This window comes from Topomyia yanbarensis, chromosome 3 (assembly GCF_030247195.1).
Source record: "Topomyia yanbarensis strain Yona2022 chromosome 3, ASM3024719v1, whole genome shotgun sequence".
NCBI classification, from domain to species: Eukaryota; Metazoa; Arthropoda; class Insecta; order Diptera; family Culicidae; genus Topomyia; species Topomyia yanbarensis.
This window is the reverse complement of record NC_080672.1, coordinates 36452207-36472595: the sequence shown is the minus strand read 5'-3', so window position 1 is coordinate 36472595 and position 20389 is coordinate 36452207. Positions and strand designations below refer to the sequence as shown.

The window sequence follows — 20389 nt, the reverse complement described above, 5'->3', positions numbered from 1 at the left end:
GTTTCCGTTAGCTGTGCAACCAGTTTTTTTTAGTAAGCAGCTCCGAATCATTCAATTCGTTGAAATGAACCGATTTCTCTGAACAGCTCATTTAAATTTGATAAATTCCGAAGATGCACGATCTCTTTGGGACAGACAATAGGTGCTTTCGGTTATTTTTGCGTCGGAATGGTTGTGAGAAGAATGACAGGTAGAAAACGGTGAAAAGAAAAGAGAGTAATTCTTTCTGCAAAAACTTGGAACACATTTCCGAAAGCACCTTGCGCTGCTAGCGCTGCTTTGAATATTTGTATCTGTTCTTGTCGGGAACAGAACAAAAAAATAAATAATGTGAAGAAGAAAACCAGTTTCGTGTTGTTTTCTTATTTGCTTTGACATTTGCTCCGCCAATGACGACAGAGGACCACTCTACGGAGTATGTGGAGGAAACTTCGGAACAAGTGATTTTAGACTGCCCCAGATTCGAAGAGATGCGATGTGAGATGCCGGCTATAAGCGTAGAAAATGTCGCAGAAGAGGTGTGCAAAGACGAAAGACCTTAAAACGTACGAGATTATTCTGCGTACTTACTAGGGGAGCTATAAAAGAAATTGAAAAGAGATCAACGAATTAACGACCAGATGTGACAGTTGGAATGGGAACACCCTAATGGTCGCCCTGTGGAGTAGGCTAGAGCTACCACAGGCGACTAGTTTGAGTATTTTAATTGGATGCACCGGTTGCAGATCGTTGAAGCGTCAGGTCACAGTCCACGCTCCACCCGGAATCGTCGGATCGACCTCGATACGCTATCGGGATGCTCGCGAATAGGCTAGATCTACCGGCAAGGACTATCCGAGGAGATTGCGACAAAATTGAAAGGTTAATGACTCACGGAAACATGCATTGGTATCGGGAGAAATTCTTCTGCTGGGGAACTCTCAGCCTTGCTAGGGTAGCTTCATCACCAGCGACTATTCGAGTAGATCGTGACAACGCTGGAGCTTTGGTACTAAGTGGCTCAATTGATCGCTTAAAATTGACGTATTTTAATGATCGTGCATTTAAAAAACTTGGAACACCTCTCATTCTGCAAGAATGTGTGTACAGAACTTTTGTTTTTGTCATTTTCCAAAAAGACTGTGATAAAAGTTTTTAAAATGCTTGGGGAACGTTTGACGATTGCTAGGAAACGAGGATGAAAAAGAATCCGAAATCTGAATTCCACAGTAACATGCTTACTGTAAATGTAAAGGTTTCAGTTTACGCAGAAAAGGTTGTCAAAGTTCCCGAAAAAAAATGCTTTGATTGGTGGGCGATTTGCACATATGGGTTGAAAAGCGATTTTTTTATGACAATTGGTATTGCCATTTAAGATATTTTATACAATATTTTATACATACTGTAGTAGAACATGTCCTTCTGTCAACTGTTGTTACGGCATTTAATTAGCAAGGGACTGGAAGGTGAAGTATATTTTTCAATATTAAGAGCCATTGTACTCAAGGGAGAGCAAGGAGTTGAAAGGAGAAAGTTTAGAAAAGCGTGGAAGGGTCATATGAGCAAGCTTAGAGTTTACCGGCGACTTAACACTTTGTCTGCTACCGTAGGAGTCAAGTACTTTTGGCATTAGAAATGCGAATCACCTGAGTCTACGGCATGTCCGGGCAAGCGTAAAGTAATAACAGTTGACGAATTGACTCAATAGGTCGTTAACAAAAAATAGTAAAAATAGATTTTACCGTGATGGGGATGATTTTGTCATAAGAATAATTTGCTTAAAATCTAAAATTCTCCTGATTATATTCAGCTAGCTCTCAATTATTTTTTATATGGCATTGACAAGTCATCACTATATTGAATTTGATATATTGAACCATTTTTTACTCTTCAATTTCACTTTATTGATAAATTTTCTCAATAATTCAATTACAATTTAATTCTATTACTTTGTGTTCTGTGATCATGTACTAGTCTCTAATATTAATCATCCACTGTCGTAAAAACGTTTTCAATCATCGATTTCTAATTTTATCATAATCGGTAGAATTCGGTTATTCGCTTCGCTTGTGTATAATATTGACAAGGATTTTCATCTTTCAATAATTTAGTTTAGTAATCATGGTGTAAAGTTATTAAATGTTTTCTCGAGTATATCTTGTTTCCATTGAACCTCAAAAATATCGTTTAGAGTGAGTCGGTTTTTCTTTATTATTTATGGTTGCAAGGTATCTCCAATCGTAACTATTTGCCCGATTCGTCGGTTAGTTAGTACTTGCGCAACAATGGAAACGATGTTTCAACTGTAAATTTAAAGTTATGTTTTTATTTTTGCTACCATTTATTCTGGTGGTCAACAACTGTAACTGTTTTTAGCCTAATAACGCGCATTTCGGATAGTTCAGTTATCGAATATAGTCTAACAACAATCAGTGGAACTGTTCTGCTGTGGTGGCTTATGCAGAAGATAAAATCATTAGTTTGGATTGTTTTTTTCATGTCACCGAAGAAAAGACATACAATAGAGGTTGTACAAAATGATAGCAACTTCCCAGCCTTATTTAGTAGAAAGAGACGAAAATGAAGTTTTGTTAGAGAAGAGATTTTAGACGCGAAAGATTGGCTGGCACTGTTAGTAAAGTTGAGTAACTATGCACCTCATGTAACTGCTAACTTTACTTCCTGTAAACTTTTCTACACGACGAAAAAACTGTAACCCTTATCAACTGTTGTGTGCTTTATTGTCTTTGGCATCAAATAGTTTTCGGCTTACTAGCATTATGTTTGGGGGTACTAATGTGGATTATTTCTACATACTTAATACTTTGTCACTTGTCATTTATGTGTTTTTTTGTCAATCACTACTTACTGGAATTTGATGCTTGATTCGGAAAGGGGGACATTTTCTCCTGCTTATTATTCTCTAGAAGGGTGAATATTTAAATATTTCAGAAGAATCATAGTTTGGAAACCTTTTCATGTCTAATCGCAAAAAGATTGAAAACAGGAGATCGCACATTCAAACGATTTTAAGGTGGCACTAAATATTACTAACTATGGTCAGTTATTTTTCGATTAGTTTTGACAGTTCTGTTGATCCTAGACCGAATGATTGGTTAAGAATAGTTCGGTTAGTAGAAATTGGGAACAAATTTCAAAGAGTTACTCCCAATTGTATTAGATATGATTTCGTTCTCAAACCGTAAATTTACTCACTTTTTATAGCTCTTCCAGTAGGTACACAATAGAATAGTTTTTGTTTCAATATTAGCCTAGTACTTGTTAGTATAAATATCTGGTCGTTTTTAGTGGGGTGGTTTGTTCCCATTGGTAGTCGGTAGATTTTTCCTCAATGGTACATAGTTTCGTGGTTTGCTTAGCTCAGGATTTTTTTTATCTCAACGATTAAAAATAGAAGGGTAAGGAATATTACGTTACTCTACAAACAAACGGAAAACATTCGTAACACGTGATCTACCTAAAACGAAACGGTATATTTGTCCCTACAATTTGATGACTACAGGTTTACCTAATACTAAACGTAATAATCAACCATGTTGTTTTTGCCGAACTGAGATAGCGATAGAGTAGCGGGAGTAGTAGTGCTACTAGCGGCGGATGTGCTCGGTGAAGAGCTCGCGGCTGCTGCAGAAGCAGCAGCAGCAGCAGTCGCCGTCACTGCCGAGGTCGTCGAGGATGCAAGCGAGGTCGACGAGGAAGCCGATGGAGATGTTCTCAACTGTCCGGAAGAGGATGCTGACAGACAGGGGTTGGGGTTCTTACCAGCCATGGCCAGAGCTTCGGTTATGTTGCTGGATATGGTGATCCCATTTGCCTGCTGCTGCTGTTTTAATTGTTGCAAACTGCTGGCGGAATTTGACGTGGAGAATTTCAGCAGTGAATTGGCGGTTAGCGAACCTGTAATTCCGGATTTTTTAGCAACCTTTGTCAGTAGTGAACAACTGCTGAAGGATGCGGAGTTTTTGACGTGTGTGGCTTTGCTAACACTAAGTGGAACTGTACAGGTGGCGTTGAACGATGCAGATCTTTGCACTGGAACGCCCGTGTCGCCATCTCCTGTAACTTGCGACTGTTGTTGTTGCTGATTCTGCGGTTGCTGTTGTGGGTGTGATTGCTGCGACTGCGACTGCTGGGACTGTGGTCTTGCTGAACTCGCCGTGGATACCAGCGACGACGAGGACGAGTAGTTGGAGCTGGTCGAAACGGATTTATAAACGTCCTTCACCGGTGAGAAGGAGGCAATAAAGTAGTTGTTCTTGCTCGACATCAGACTGCTTGGTATCGGGGATGAGGATCCGGTCGACGAGGCGGAGCACGCCGCCGAGATCAGTCGCTGCTAGGAGGTGGACGTCGTCGAGCTACGCGTCGACGTGGGCGAATCGGATCCAGCGGTGCTGTTGACGTTAGTCAGCAGTTGCTGATGTGAAGCAACCTCGGACCCGGCTCCGGAAGTCGTTGTGCTGCTGGTGGTGCTGCTGCTGAGCGTACTGTCGGGGTAGGTGGTGTAGGGAATCTTCGTCGTCTGAAATGGAGGGGTAAATTTACAGTTTAGTTTTCGTACGGATTTGAACAATGAGACCAATAAACAAAAAGGCGCTGGATGGTTGTTTGATGAAAACGCATGGTTGTTCGATATGTTTTTAGCTACCGCGCGTTGCCATCTTTAGGTAATGTGTATGTGTATTTTCTTCTTATGGTATATAATGAACTATTTGTTCATTTTAAAGTTCTTAGATAAACGAAGGTTAGTCAAAGCGATGAGGGTTACTTTAGTCTATGGAAAAGCAACGATTTGAGTCAACAACACTGGGACCATTCAGTTTATTTACCAAGTAAAAACCCATTAAGCTTCATCGCGCCGCTGAAAATAGAATGGAAAGGCAAAATTCACTATGCTCTGTTACAAATCTGAATGGTAGAATTTTTTTTTTAAGATTAGTAAAACAGCACAAAAAAGCTTTATTTTGATTTTAACTATTTGAATTATTTCGTTGTAATGCTAAGTTTAGCCATTTTCATATAAATACTCAGTAAGTGTTTCAGGTATAAGTAAACGGAGAACTAAGTTAGAGAAGCTTACAGTAGACATGTTTAACATTAATAGTTCGCATGCATGAATGAGGGATTTAGCATAATTTGAAATTTTTAAAAAGACAATTTCATAATTAAAAAAAAAAGTTTGCTCGTTACCATTTGTTGCAGCTTTACCAAGAATCAATCTTATAGCTATTTGAATCTCATAAGTACAGCGCATAGGCAGAACCTTTGGAAGGATAATGGGCAATTAAATATGACGGGTTAGACATATTGTTACTATACGAATTCCGCTGCACAGACCAGAGAAAAAATCCCTCATGTGTCAAGTTCAATCGAAGCATTTGGCGCAAAGTTTTTTAGCATAGTGCTCGCACGGTACTGTATACTACGCGTCCCTCTATCTGTCTCAGCTCTGACTCGCTAAACTTATTAGTAGCCCTGAGAATGGTTAGGATTTCGTTAAACTGGATGCTGACATGCCCTCGGTAACATTTCCGTCTTCTTTATGCAAGTTCTTTGTCAAAGCCTTTTGCTACCCGGTACTTCTCACCGGATCTCGTCCGCCGTATTGCAGTAGTGTTTGTTGGAATCGCCAGATGGTCGCTGAGAGTGTACTACTCACGAACTCTCCAACGAACTCGAATTGTAGAATTTTACATCGATGATTGATTCCCGTCCGTCCCGAAATGTGCTAACGGTACCTTCATTACACAGCTTCACTTTCATCTTTGCCAGAGCTTCCAGTAGGCTGCCAGTTCTGTTTACGACCCAGCTGCTGTTTTTGAAAGGGATTCGATAGCGATGAGCGCAACGTCACATTTGTTCTATTGTCGTATTTCCTTGGTTTATCCCCAGTATTGTTGACCTTTAGTCACGTTTTTGTATACCGGGCATTTGAAGCCTCCCGCCATTTGTGGGGGTCCACCAATCCTAATGTAATGAGCATACCGACTATCCGACTTCTATTTTGCCTGCTCTCATCAGCAGCTGGCGACAGGCGTATCGCTGCTGATTGGGTGCCTCCATACACATTCCCCAACCAAATTACCATCGGCATTTTTTTCAGATCTCGTCAAGATTCTTGCGCTCCACCACCGCTGTCTGAGTTAAAGCTCCTTCGGTCGGATCTTCTCCTACAGCTTCTGCCACGAGTTCTGATAAATCGAGCTCTTGACCGATGCATCACTCTTAAACTTGAAGAGTCTTTCTGAGTGCATCTGGTTCTCACCACGTTCTTTCCCAGCTTCTACAGCTTGGGATCTTCTCTCACCCTCCAAAGGATCGCTACGTACGTCGTTCCGTCATTTGATCTGATTAGAGCATATCCCGATGCTCTTTTTATCTTCTTCTCAATCTTTTCTTTCTTCTCTATCTTATTTTTTACACCTCTCTTCTTGGATTTGTACACTCACCAGCCACTTTCCATTTCTCGGTAGTTTCGCTATCCTTCACTTACCTTCTTAGGTTTCTACTCTGCTTCTGCAGTGTCCCTTACTTTACAGGGCCGGCGAAATGCATGGGTAGTATGGGTAGTACTACCCACTCGAAAATTACCAAAGGGAGAATTACCCACTCGAAAGTTTGGAACAAACCAAACCTGAGATTAACCACGTATGTGTCTTGCACACAAAATTCTTGCGTCTGAGATCCTCCATGTAAAACAATTTCATATTATTATTCAGATACAAATTTATTTGCTTTACAATTTAAATTTCTTGAGAGTATGGGATAATAGTAAGGATTTTTTTGGCATCTTAAAACAGGAAGTTTAGATCGATAGACAAACAATATTAATACAATTTTATTCATACTATGGGAAGCAGTTAGAAATATTTTTAAGGACAAGATATACAATTTTTATTTTTTCAACATGAACAAACATTTGATTAAAAATTGAAACAAGGAGAAACAATTACTAGACAATCAAAAGACTTTCTACAAAGAAAGTAAAAGATTGTAGATTCTAACATCATTAGCAGGGATCGTATCAGTGAAAGCGAGGAGAGGGCGAACAAAAATGACAGGAAAAAAAAATAAACTTGTTGATTTGTGGCAAACAAAAGATCACTATCAGGACATCATGAACCTGTTCGCCGACTGACCTCCTTGGATTCGCTGGGAACTCTTGGGATAACATTTGCAGGTAGCTGTTTGAAAGCCTACTAAAAGAGAAGATATAAATAAATTTGGAGGATAGCCCGCACATCTCGGACTAGAACCAGGCCGAAGGGATTCATTTAACGAAGATCTGGAGCTAGAACACTACGCGCACGACCAGACAACATGCTTAATATCGCGATAGCCGTCACCCCAAGCGCAGAAAACGCTCTCCACGACCCCAATACGCCGGAGATGCGCATTCAACGTATAATGATTGGACATGACCCGAGATGCCACCCGAAGGAAGTCACGACCTTCATCCTTCCTTTTTAACAAAGGTTGGTTGATGCCTTTGGGATTCCAAAACTTATCCCATGAAATTTACCAATTTTCGAGAGTCCTCTGACAAGAAATACTGAAAAATTCGTTAAAGCTGCTCGATCTTTCACTAATATTAGCTTCTAACGCCTAAGTATCCGCCTTCTCATTACCATTCTAATCTAAGTGCCACTTTTCTAACAACCCGGAATAGAACAATGCGAAAGAACTCAAACTAATATTTGTATCAGGTAATCAGGAACGATTTTAACATAAAGAATCTAGGAACACCCATATTTTCCCCAGGAAAAACTTTGCTGGACTTTGCTGTCATATAAATTTGTGTGTTTGAAGAAAAATTATTACGTTTATATACATTTTTATAATTTCATTGCGAAACGTCTATCATTTGAATGTGAATCTACGTGGAATGCTGTTGTCGCCGATAACGGATTCTTAGTTCTGTGTATTCCGATCAAAGGTCGAATCGAGTACACAACGTAGGGCCTAGCTACCGGACGAAATATTGTTTCTCTCGTTAATCCGTTGACGAACCGGTGCCAATAACCGCGTTTTCAGTTTTCATTAAGTTATTCAATTGTGTTTTTAAACGCGGGTATTAGTTTAATCGCAGTGTAGAGAAACAAGCCAGTTAAAATGTTGTACACTTCTACAGGAGGAATTTCTTATTTTGAATCGATTGTTTCGGATATAGTACAACGCTCCTCAATATTGATTTCTCGGCCATGGCGAATAATGTTAAAATTGCGGAAGATCTATGTCGGAATCAAACCCGGTTTTACACAATGCAAATTTACATTTATGCATTGTGTAAAACCAAGGAAAATAATAGAACTGAAATATAGAGACACTTGGAGTTTTGGATGTCCTATGTGAACTTTCCGAGACTAGGAGCCACTTTCTTCGGTTTTGTAACAGCACCCATCAAGCGATACTTTCAGGCCTTTACAAGGAAACTTAGGGGAGGAAATGATTCTCCTCTTTCGAAAACTTAAAGGCACATTAGAAGATGTTCCCTCGACGGGATTGTGCTTTCTTTAACATTTCTTCCCAGCGTTTCTCAAAAGAATGCTTCAGTTTTTCTCCCTATAATTTATATACGGGATATATCAACAGTTCATTGGGAGTCTCTCCACAAAAGAAAAAGTTTTCTTGATCCTCTCCGAAGTTTTCACACTTTGCCTTGTTTCTACAATGGGCCCATTGTTTGTAACGACGACAGTTCATACTCCGTGGTACAAAAGGGCAAACAAGTAGACGAGCCCCGTTCAAAAGAACAAATTTTGCAAGAACAAATCCGGCGAAAGACTCGAAATGAAGCTGATGAAAAATAAGTTTTCTTATACTCCTCAATTTTTGCTGAACGCAATCGCTTGTATACCAGAACTTTCGACCCTGACTGAAGCGTAGGGACCTGGAAGGAACCACCCCCTATTAAGGCAATTAAGGCCCTTCTCGGAGACTACACCATCAATCTCTACTTCTCGGGCGGGTACGTAGACGAAATACGAGTGTTGTTTTCTTACGTCATTTGATATATCGATGCTGTTAAATGACTTGTCTTTGGTCTGATAGTAGACCATCCAGAGGCCGGTTGTATTAGATAGAATTTGTATCGAAAATGAGACTCATCGGAATTATTTTTGCCATCGAAGATATATTCAAATCGTCCTCCACAAAGCCCTTTCCATTAGTCAACACTATCATGCGGGCGTCAGTAGGAAGGTTTTATAGCAGGGAACGAAAAATTAAGGCAACGAAATTTAAAAGAATGGAGTCATTGGATCGTAACTGTGGAACATTTGTAGTATCTGTATTCAACATACACATTTTCGCTGAGCCGTCAGACATACTGCCCTGTTAATAAAGGGTGTTTCCAAATATCCACCAGATATTATCAGGGAATTTTCATTTTCACTTACACACGCCATATCAGTATTTTCGTCAGTACGGGGAAAAATCACTCCGAATCTTACTACCCACTCGGGAAAAAGGTGTTCCGCCGGCTCTGCTTACTTATGTCACGGAATCAGTAAACTGTTTAATCTTCGGCGACGCATGGACTTATGCGTTTTGTCAGATAAACTCGAATTCTGCTGGTACAAGGATTTGTCATCAAAGTCGCTTGCTTGACAGTTTGTAGCTCAACTATTATGAATGATGAGCATTGTCATTCTGACGGCAGAGGTCAGCTGACCTCTGTCCCAAGCGAGTATCATTCATATTGTATTTTATTTCCAGTACCTAATATCAGTCATCGCACGAGAACAATCTACTATTTGCACTGCCAGACGTCTACTCCTATTTGGACACGTCTACACCTCTTTGTTGGAATGAAATCAGCGACGTGAGACCTCGCTTATTTATCACCTTTACAGAGTGACGACAAGTGTTTCATCTACTATCAGAACGTAAGGGGTATGACGACTAAACTGATGGACTTTCTGGTTGCCTCAACCTGTTACAGATTTTCAGATCGAATTATGATGTATATCGCTGTGACCGTAATCAATGTAACAGTCGTAAGAGGTACGGCGACGGTACGCAGTAAGAAATGAAGTAGCTTCGCACGTCCGGCTGGAACATTCGTTCGATCCGGTCACACATCTTGAGAAGACAATCGCGTAGCTAATATGATCCAGTCCTAATCTCAATCTTGAACCAGCTTTGGATTGGTTGTTTTCCAGTCAAGAGCGTTAATAATAGGTTTGTTCCAGTACACAGAGGTTTCTCCGGAGCAAAAAATGCATGCTCCTTTTTACTCCGGTTTACAACAAGAAGAAAAAGAATAGAGTACAGGAACCATTTTCCCCCCAATTTGGTCCGGAGCACTTCTTCTTTCTCTTGGTACTGGAACAAACCATAATTTTACAAGCGGGATGAGCAACAGTCTTTTTCAAGACTGAAAAATTTTCAAAAATAATCCAACCCAAAAAAAATTACTACTTCCAATATGTTTGGGTTCTCACAGAAAGGCCGTGTGCCAAATATTAAAAAGATACTAAAAAAGTAACATCTCTATCCGGAAATCCAATTGATTGTGGCAACTTAATCGATGTTTTATCCGAATGTGGAGAAGAAGAAATTTGTAAAGTTCCTCGCCTTGTGCGTAATACCAATGAGAAGAAACGCCGATAACAGTAATAATCTTAGACCTCAGAACCTTTCGAACTATGCTTTCGACGTTACTTCCGGAAGTGAAAGCCACTGTTCAGATTGGTCGAAGAGGAGAATGTCGAGTTACAGCGCATGGATTGTTTGGTCACAAACGACTTCTAATGTATCTCACGGAGAAGTTAAGTAAATTTTATTCATATGCTTTCAAGACAGATAGACCATTCAAGGTTGTCTTGAAAGGGTTACAGCAAGGTCAAAGTTTGGACGAAATATCCAACGAATTGAAAAATTTACTTGGCTTTTCTCCTTCACATGTTATTCTTATGCAGAGAAAGGCTAGCGGCACTAACACGCCAGCAAGCTCTGGAATTATGCAAGAACTTTATATAATTATTTTAAACGAAATGAGGTTAATAATTTGAAAGCATTAGAAAAATCACGTTTTATGTTCCACGTATGAGTAAAGTAGGAACATTATAGACGACATGGGGGTAGAATTCAGAATCCGACCCAGTGTCGTAGATGCCAATGCTTTGGGCATGACACTAAAAACTGTCATTTAGAATCCAAATGTATGATTTGTGCTGATGATTCGCATACAAAGAACGCTTATCTGGTGAAGCCACAGAATGTTTCAAATTCGCTAATTATAGCGAAAACCGTAAATCGAATGGGCATGTCCTATTCGAGAAAAAATATAATTTTTCGTTCAAAGCAACAAAAATAACAAATACAAAATTTACCTACTTCTTCCAGTACACTTCAAGATATCAAATTCAAACGTGTTGATCCGCTTCAAAATAAAAATAAAACTTCTCTACCTATAGAAGGATCTTCTATCTCTGTCACACCATCCTACAATGGTGTGTCATCTTATGCTTCAGTGGCTGGTAACACGGCTAAAAGAACGATGACTATCACGCCTCCAATTTCGTTTTCACATAACGTTTCCTTTGCTCCAATGGATCTGGATAGCATATCGGAAGAAAAATTGAATTCCTTGCAACAGTCAATGTTTCAGTTGCTGAGTGCAATGATAAATTCTACCTCCATGTTTGAAGCTTTTCAAACTGGGTGGGAATTTTCTAGCAAAATTGTAATGAATTTAAAGTTTAATGATGATGACTTTAAATAATCATTTAAATTTATTAAATTAGAATGCTCGTTCATTACAAACGTGTGAAGGAGAATTTTTCAACTTCTTGAGGGTACATAATGTGTATATAGCCATTAGGACCGAAACTTATTAAAACCAAATATTAAATTGAAAAAATCTAATTTAGTTATTCATCGATTTGATCGAATTATTGGATACAGCGGAGGAATTGTAATAACGGTTAATCGCAGAATCAAGCATCGCATCTTACCGTCTCTTGACACCATGGTGATCGCAGTTGAAACTGAATTTGGAATTATTTTTATTTATGCAGCGTATTTGCCTTTTCAATGTCCTAGTGAGCAAACTAATTTCTCTTGAAAGGTAAATTACAAGAAATCGGTCAAAATTCTTTATAATCGGTTATCTTTACGCTGAGCATTGATCCTGGAATAATGCTCAAAGCAATTCCAACGGTAGACTACTTTTTTTAATGATTGCTCTGCTGATTATTATTCATTTTTGTTCCAAAATGGACCTACGTGCTATTAATCTGTAATGAATCCATCAATAATAATTGATTTAGTTTTGACAGATCAAAATCACATTTTTAGCGAATTGATTACACACATTGACATTGATTCCGGTCACCTATCCTGTAACTTTTTCACTTTCTCAAGAAGCTGGTTCCAATCCCATTAGCTCAGTGTTTAAATAATACAAAGCGAATTCGGAAAGGTACAAAACATATATTGAGAACAATGATCATGATTTACAAAATAAGGCTGACATTTATACGGAATTACCAAATTTAAGTGATTCTATAATTGATACGAGAAATTTATCAGTACCAGAAACACAGATAAAATTTAATATTCCCATTATTGACAATGTTTGACTTCAGATTCGCTTGAAGAATGTACAAAGACGTTATTACCAACGTTCTCATGATCCTGATGTTCTTTAGAAACTTCAGAAACCAATTCCAGCTTAGATGAAAGCTTAGATGACCACATACTTCTTACAAACGAGGAAAAAGTTCGAAATCTTGTTTAGCAGCTTGAGAACGCCCATAATTTTAATCCCAACGTTGTTAGTCCTATTGAAAACGGAATCTTATAAAAATAAGAAAATGTTTCACATCAAGTATTGAGATTGGTGAAACAAACCACGATGAGATCAAATACATCATGAAAAGGTTAAAAAATATGAAAACTAAAGGCTTATCTTGGAATTTTTACAGGCTTTAGAAATAGTATACTCATTGTGCTGCTTGATGTTTAGTTTGTATCTAAGTAGGCTCCCAAATCTTCAACGGATGATTCGCGTTTGAGAATGGTTTGTGAGATGTTGTAGTCGAAATTAGCTTTCGAGTGTTTGAGAGTGATGTAGAGAGCATGTATCCTGGTAGAGATAGACGTGTCCATCTTTACCGTGACAACTTCACATCCTTGCTTGTTTACTTCACATCCTTGCTCTCACTTGAGTACTATGGCTCTAATTTTCATAACTTTCCCTACCCAGTAATCTATAGCTAATTGAATGTAGTTAAAATGTAAAAAAGAAAATGTGACTAACATAGTCGAAATAAAAAAGGAAAAAAGTTATATGTAGGTTTCGTGTCCTTTACGTGCAAAGTGGTTGAAATCAATTTTCTCCTTAGTGAAGAAAAAATAGTTTTTACCCAAATTTTTTCTCCACCAAGGAGAAGTATAGCATAGAGATAAAAATGTTTTCTTCTCTAAAGCACATATTTTCAATTGTAGAAATAAGCCCAAACTGAAATGTGGTCAAAGGTTTGTCCTTGCAAAACAGAAATTATAAAATATGGTCCAATTTTTACCATAAAGTTAATCGTCAAATATATCAAAGTTTGTACTACATGAATGATTAATCAAAAGAAAACTTTGAACTCAAGAACAATTTTAACGTGCAGTGGGCAAAAATACAGAGATCTATTTTTTTTTGCAAATTGCATCTTCAGGCCAGGACGCACAAAATTTTTAAGGGAGGGGTTTTGTTTCTTTTCGTTCCTTATATAAGGAAGACTGAATCTTTTATGGACTCGGCTCAAAAAGCTTGCTCATGGCAGTGTCGGATTCTTACTGTGGTGATTTTTAGTAAGCCTATCGACTAAACCTGAACCTCTTGTTCCTCCCATTATTCTTCCGGGCCACTTTTAGGTATTACTGTATTACTGCTGTTTTTATTTTGTGTTAATCGTTCGTGTTTTTTCCACTGATGCTGTTTCTTACTTGCTGTTCAACCTTCATGGTATAACTGACCTGTTCAGATTAGCTGAACATATCGTCACCTGCTGAGACGTGAACCGATCCAGAAATGCTGATGATCATCGCAGGGTTTCTTATCTTTTTATGTCGATACTCGTTCCTATACATCGACTTGCTGGTACTGAGAGTTTCCCGGCGGCGGAATTTCTCCCAATACCGATGCCCGTTTTCATAAACTATTTAGTTCCCAGCCACTCTTGCGCCAAAAATCACACCCAAAGTGCAATTTCTCTAGACAATGGTGTCCCGATTTTCTCCGTGTTTGTGTTATTCTATCGTTATTTTCCTCCTTAGTTGCTATTGACAGCTGTTGTTAATATCGACTACTCTCAACAGTTATTAATATCGAAAATTGTCGAGATGTGAACCGATTCAGCGATGCCGGTTAATTTGATGTACATCTTTTTACGGCCACCCTCGTAGAGTTTCTTCGAAGATTTGTTTCGAGAATTACTGAAATAAAACGACTGAAATAATTTTTTTTCTGATCAGGTAGTTAAGAAATTTATCAAAAGTAATTGTAACTCTCATGGGAACGGTTTGAACCCCCAAAACCCTCCCCTTGTGCACGGGCCTTTTTTTCTATTTCATACTTTACAATAATTATCTCATAGATTTTGACCGACTATTTTTAAGTGTTTTTGAGTTCCGCACTTTCCTTTTATTTCATCCAGGTTTTTTATTCTTTCAATTTTTTCCATTTATTCTTATTTTACCTTTTTGATATATTTTGCTTTATTTTTTCCTTTCATTATTTTTACCATCTTTGCTTTTTTTTTTAATTCGTCCAAATGTTTGTTATATTTGTCCGCTGATTCAATTTATATCATCTTCTCATTTTTTTCATTTTTTCCCTTAATTTATCGTTTAATTTGTTTCTTTTTCATCCGTTTATTCGATTTATTTAAAAAATTCACAGAACTTTTGTTTCTTATTATTTTCTCCATTTTTTCATATTTTCCTAAATACTTATTTAAGCATTTTTGCTGTCCGCCACTTTTACATATATTTCAAATTTAGGTATCGCTAATTTTCTTCAAAAAATGATTTTTTTTTAAATTGTTTTCGTTTTTAATTTTAAAATTTATGCTTTTCGTTTGCATGAATTATTTTTTTTTCAATATTCCCGCATTTTTCTTTATTGTTATGTTCTATTACCTTTAAAATTTTACGTTTTACCCACTTAAAACAATTTTGAATTTCATGTTTTCTATTTTGTTCGTTTGAACATTTTTTCCATTATTTTAAATTTCTTCCACTTTTACTTTATATAGATTTATTTATCATTTAACCCAATTATTTTTAAAATTTCTTTTATTTTTTAATTGTCATTTTTCCCATTTCTTCTACAATTTTCATTTTTCTCACCATTTGATTTTACATGTATTTTATGATTTCACTTTTGTTGTGGGTGAATGGAGAACAGTGAGTCTAGTTATGTAAGGTATGCAAACTAGGCTCGCCGGAACTATCCAAGTCTGTCTTGGATATTACATACATTTGGAGCAACATCAGATGTTGCTTCAAGCTGTTCTCAACTCCTATTCGGCAGTTTTCACGCCACCACCCGCGTTACGGCTTGGTAAGGCCAAACTGGTGTCGAAGGGGGTCAACTGAGGTTATCTGACGTATTCTTGGTGGTCACATTATCAGTGTTTCTGCGCTAGAATCGACAGACTGCCTTGGTTGATTATAAGATTAGGGACTATATTTAATGTGGTAAATACTGTCTTTTTCGCTTCAGATAGTTGATATTAGAGCTAGTAGAACTCCTTGAGCGTCTGACATACGAGTTCCGACGGAAATTGAGGATCCGATAAAGAGATCTTTTCTATGAGACGGTGGACCGACGGCGTCGAAATTCCGGAAGAGATGAGCAGCGGCAAACGAGTTCAACAAGAAAGAATGAGACACTTACTACCATTGAAATAAAATCTGTAAGCAGCACTAACAAAATTCTTATGTTCATTTTTTCATTATTTCTTATTGTACGAGATGGCGCTGGGCCTGTGGCCTTCGACTGGCATGGTCCATTCTAATTGGTTCGGAAATCTTCTTGGCTGGTTGGTAGATATGTGCTCCTACTTGCAAGTTGATCAATTCGCGTGGGTGGGGGACATGTCGATCCTACTAGTTGTCAACTCTCTTGGCTAGTTCAGGAAAGGAGTGCAGTACTGGCACCTAAGAGATAGTTAATTATTTAGGACTTGTTCTTATGATTATTAAACTCGACCAAGCACACCGGCACTCAGAAATGATAAGCAACCCTTTCGGGTCGGTGCGGTCTATTCGAGCAAACTTTATGGGGAATAGCAGATAAATATTTCTTATGTCCTTTATGGGCAGAGATTCTTTTTGTGAAATCCTAAAATGCCTTCACTGGTTTAGTACTCAGGATAATAATAATAGAAAAAATGATGGTTTGCCTGATCCATAATGTAATGAATGCGTATATTGACTAGTACAGGGATAATCGAATTCTGTTATAAGATAGAGATGAAACAGCACAGTTGTAGGAAAAGTATTCGCGAGTTAGCATTGCATAATCTTGTTAAAAATATTGAAAATGAACTGAAAAATAAAAATTACTCTGTATTGCTTAAACGTTCGAATCGTCTCGGTATGCTGATGAATCAAAGTTGATAGAGCAGTTGGTTGTCGAATAGATTACTGAAACGTCGTGTTGCCGAACTCTGACAGTGTCGCTGGGAGGCGTTACTTTAACCATAAAAACCATTAGAGGCTACCCTCAAGAAGGATTGCTGTCACCTCTTGTGTGGTCTCTGGTAGATAGAATAAATGAATTGATAGGGCTGGAATTTGAAGTGACGAGTTACCACCAGGGCAACAGAGAGTATGAGCGACTTGTGCAGAGCACCGTAAAAAATAACAAATAGACACCAGTGTCCATCGCTACCATCGTAAAATGGTTGGGGTAACCCTCAAATACTATAACACGACTCTAATGTCGTTTTCGATTGAGGACCTATAAACTAACCCAGGTTAGTTGCTTCAAACAAATGTTTTTAATGGAACTGAGTTGGGTTCTCGCCAAACAGCGGTGGTGTGAGCGAAACCGAAATATATTTCTGGTTAGAACCCGATCCGGTTTTCAGTTCAGTGGCCCATAACCTAGGTTCGAAAATGGCTTCAAACAAATGGTTTGACAGCAGCTAGGTCCGAAACTGAGTTAGTTTCTGCCTCAAGCGAATACGACATAATTAAGTAGATATTTTATTCCGAGTTTACTACACTTGGGGCAGAATTGTTGAACTGTATTTTTCCAGATTCGACAAATAAACTTGAGTGAATTGCTATTGAAAGCTATTTACAAACGTAAATTTAGGACATGTTGTGAATCTTTAATATTAGGCATAAATTAGAAAAGTATTTTCGTCTCAAAACGTGAATGTAAATTTACGTTGAACCATAACCACCACAATTCAGCCTAGATAATTAGTTTGGATTATGTGTTATGACGATAGCAAGCTGTTGCCTCCCAGACAAGAATAAATGACATATAATTACAGATAACGGAACTCAAAGCAAACGCACAAAACATAAATTAAAACAGATAGGTTAAGAATGCATTAACAACTTACAGCCGCCATCGAATTGCTAGTGACATGATTAATGTTAGCTGAATAGGGGGAAGCACTTGAGGCGTGTGAGTTGTGACTTTGGTGCTGGTGTTGATGGCGGTTGGCACTAGTGGCACTGGTAGTAGTAGTAACAACAACAGCAGAATTAACGGAACTAGCAGCGGATGCAGACGGTGACGGTGATGGATGCTGCCGTTGCGGAGGAAGATGTTCCTGACCTGAGTCACCCATCGGGCAAACATAATCGCTCCACTCGTCCCCGTTCTGCCCCTTTGAACTCTTTTTGCGCTTCAGCGAAAACTGCGACTTCTTGGGAGTCTGCAACGCGAAAGAACACAATTAAAATTTTCTCCAATTTTTGCTTGAAATGCAACCTTTATTTTAGCTGCCAACGTGAGCGGTTGAAATCCGAGAGTATTCTCAGCGTCTCGTTTGACCTGTATGATATCTCGTCCAAGCAGTTCCTTAAAATGCGTCGCTAGATGCCTCCGCAGTAGCGTCTTGCTCGGTGGCATACTCAGTAGTTCAGCCAGCAGTTCGGCAGTGAACTTCACCTCGTACATCATCAGTGCTCCATGCACACCGGCACCTCGTAAATTGGGAGCGTACTCCGATAGGTCTACCAAACGTAACCATTCCATAACACGATGACTACTCCACAGCTGAACTTCATCCTTTATTCCGCAGGAATCGTCGGTGATGGAGCGTCGGATGAGACAGTCCGGATTCCATTGCTGTTCCCGCATCAACTGGATACCTCGCCGTAAGCTAGCGACGTGCAAACAAGAACTAACATGCAAGTTGACTAGGTCGTCCATGGTCAGTTTGTGCAGCATACGACCGTCCATGCGCGCAGCAGTAAAACTATCTTTGTGCTGAGGTAAGCCAATGTCGTCTAACCATCGAATAACCTGTTGAAAGAAACCAAAGTTTTTTTTTGTTCTAAGATATAAACCAACGACTTCAACCTACCCAAGGCGTATCCAGCTTCCCCGAATTCTTGAACAGCGTATCACTTTCATCGCTTTCCGCCATATCGGCTACCGCCAGAACAATCTTTTTCCTGTGCAACGGATTCTTCAAATTCAACTCCTTCTCGATGTCCACCGGTGAAGCTTGGGCAAGTTCCGCCGCCCCGCCCACCTTGAGCCACCTTCGCAGTTCCTCCTCGTACATGTTCAGTCCCATCTGTTCGAACCACAGACACAGCGTATCCAGACTCCACTCGCGGAACGGTTTATCCGGTTTGCGGAACTCCACACTCCAACCTAACCGTGCTCCGGCCGTCGCTCGGATACCACCCCGTCTGAACTCACCGTTGTCCAATGGGACGTCCTCCAATGTTCCGCTGTTGCTGCGCTTGATCTTTCCGAAGATGTTACGCAGACCCTTCAGATTTTTGTGACTCATCGATGGCGACGGGGTGGGATTTGGGGTGTAGTTGCGTTGGCTAGCGGAACCATCGGTCCGGTCGCTGGATGCGGTTCCCGAATCAGCTGCGGGGTGGAAAGAAGGCAAATGGAAGTTAGTTTGAAATTTTTACTTGGTACCAGTAAGAAACTTTAAACAAAAAAGCTAGATTTTAGTAGAAAACTCGGTGTCCAGCGTTGAATAGCCACTATATCGACGGTGACTTACTAGTTGTTTGATGATTGTTAACAACACATCGGTTATTATGGAACATTAAGCATTCTGAACAACGTTAGGTATTGTGACAAACAAGAGGCAGTTGGGTTCATCGATGGCTGCGGCAGACGGTTGATGAATTAGACAACGACAATATTGAGTTTATCAATTTTCAAATTTGTTATAGTGATACAAGCTAAACGGGGTTAATTTAGGTGAACGTTATTTTTGATCGATTATGAATAATTCCGGAATCAAATGTGGAGTTTGCCTTACTTAATACTTGTGTTAAAGCAGAATGGATTTTTGATTAACCCATCCTTGAATAATATAATAACATTTCGAACTATTGTCATTAACTTTCCGTTTCATTCATCTGTTATTCCGAATAAGTTAAAAAATAGTGATTCTTATTCATTTCAAATTTTGCAAGTGCAGTTTTTTTTATTGTTTTTTTTTTAATTTTCACCTAATTTTTTCACTACTAAAGAGAAATACAATGAAGACCCGTTTTTATCAGCCCCTTGGCGAATTTTAAGCTGATAAAAGAGGGACATTGATTAAATCCGGACATATATTTTTCTGTCTTTTTAATAAACCGAAGCTCTTAAAATATTCTTCTTTGGTCCTTAGATATAGCCTCGCAACCTTTTCTAATTATTTTTCTTCCTTTTAAGGAGGTCTGACAGTGCAAAATTTAAAAAAAAATTATTATTTTTATTTTTGCATTTTTCGGATCTCTAAGACAAGAAATATATTCCCAAGAAAGGATTTACTCGAATTCAACTTGGTTCGTCTACTAGAGCCCATCAAACTACCAACTATCGATTTTCATATGAAGCTGATGAAATCGAGTTAAAAAGCTGATAAAATCGGGGGTAGATAAAATCGGGGGGCTGATAAAATCGTGTCTCCACGGTATATAATAGTGATTTCAATTGACCCAGTGAACAGCAGTTAAATGAGATTTAGGTAAACAATCGAACTCGCTTCTAGTCCAAGGTGATAGGTAACGGAAATTGATGATCAAAGACATTTAAGATGGCGGCTTCCGGTAACCACAAAAAATGAAAATCATCAACGATATGTATCATTTAAAAGAGGATGGTCAGCAGATACCGAAAATTGATGACTGAGACCATTGGTTGTAGTCGGGAGATGATGGAAATTGATGCTTGAAA

General features: G+C 38.8%; 1 protein-coding gene across 8 annotated transcripts in view; it reads right to left on the bottom strand.

The window, feature by feature from the left end:
- Window positions 1–1858: 1858 nt before the first annotated feature.
- LOC131691471 (liprin-beta-1) overlaps window positions 1859–20389 on the bottom strand; it is a 151435-nt gene continuing 132904 nt past the window's right edge. For 6 of the 8 annotated variants that reach the window (XM_058977885.1, XM_058977888.1, XM_058977889.1 and 3 more), the window contains 4 exons: window positions 18555–19078; window positions 17957–18493; window positions 17583–17900; window positions 1859–4522 (listed from right to left, as the gene is read on the bottom strand). In XM_058977885.1, the coding sequence (XP_058833868.1) occupies window positions 4337–4522; window positions 17583–17900; window positions 17957–18493; window positions 18555–19078 (1565 nt within the window). In that variant the 3' untranslated portion in view covers window positions 1859–4336. Of the gene's footprint in view, window positions 4523–4829; window positions 4862–17582; window positions 17901–17956; window positions 18494–18554; window positions 19079–20389 lie in introns of all 8 variants that reach the window. The other 2 variants (XM_058977892.1, XM_058977891.1) reach the window with 2 other exon arrangements.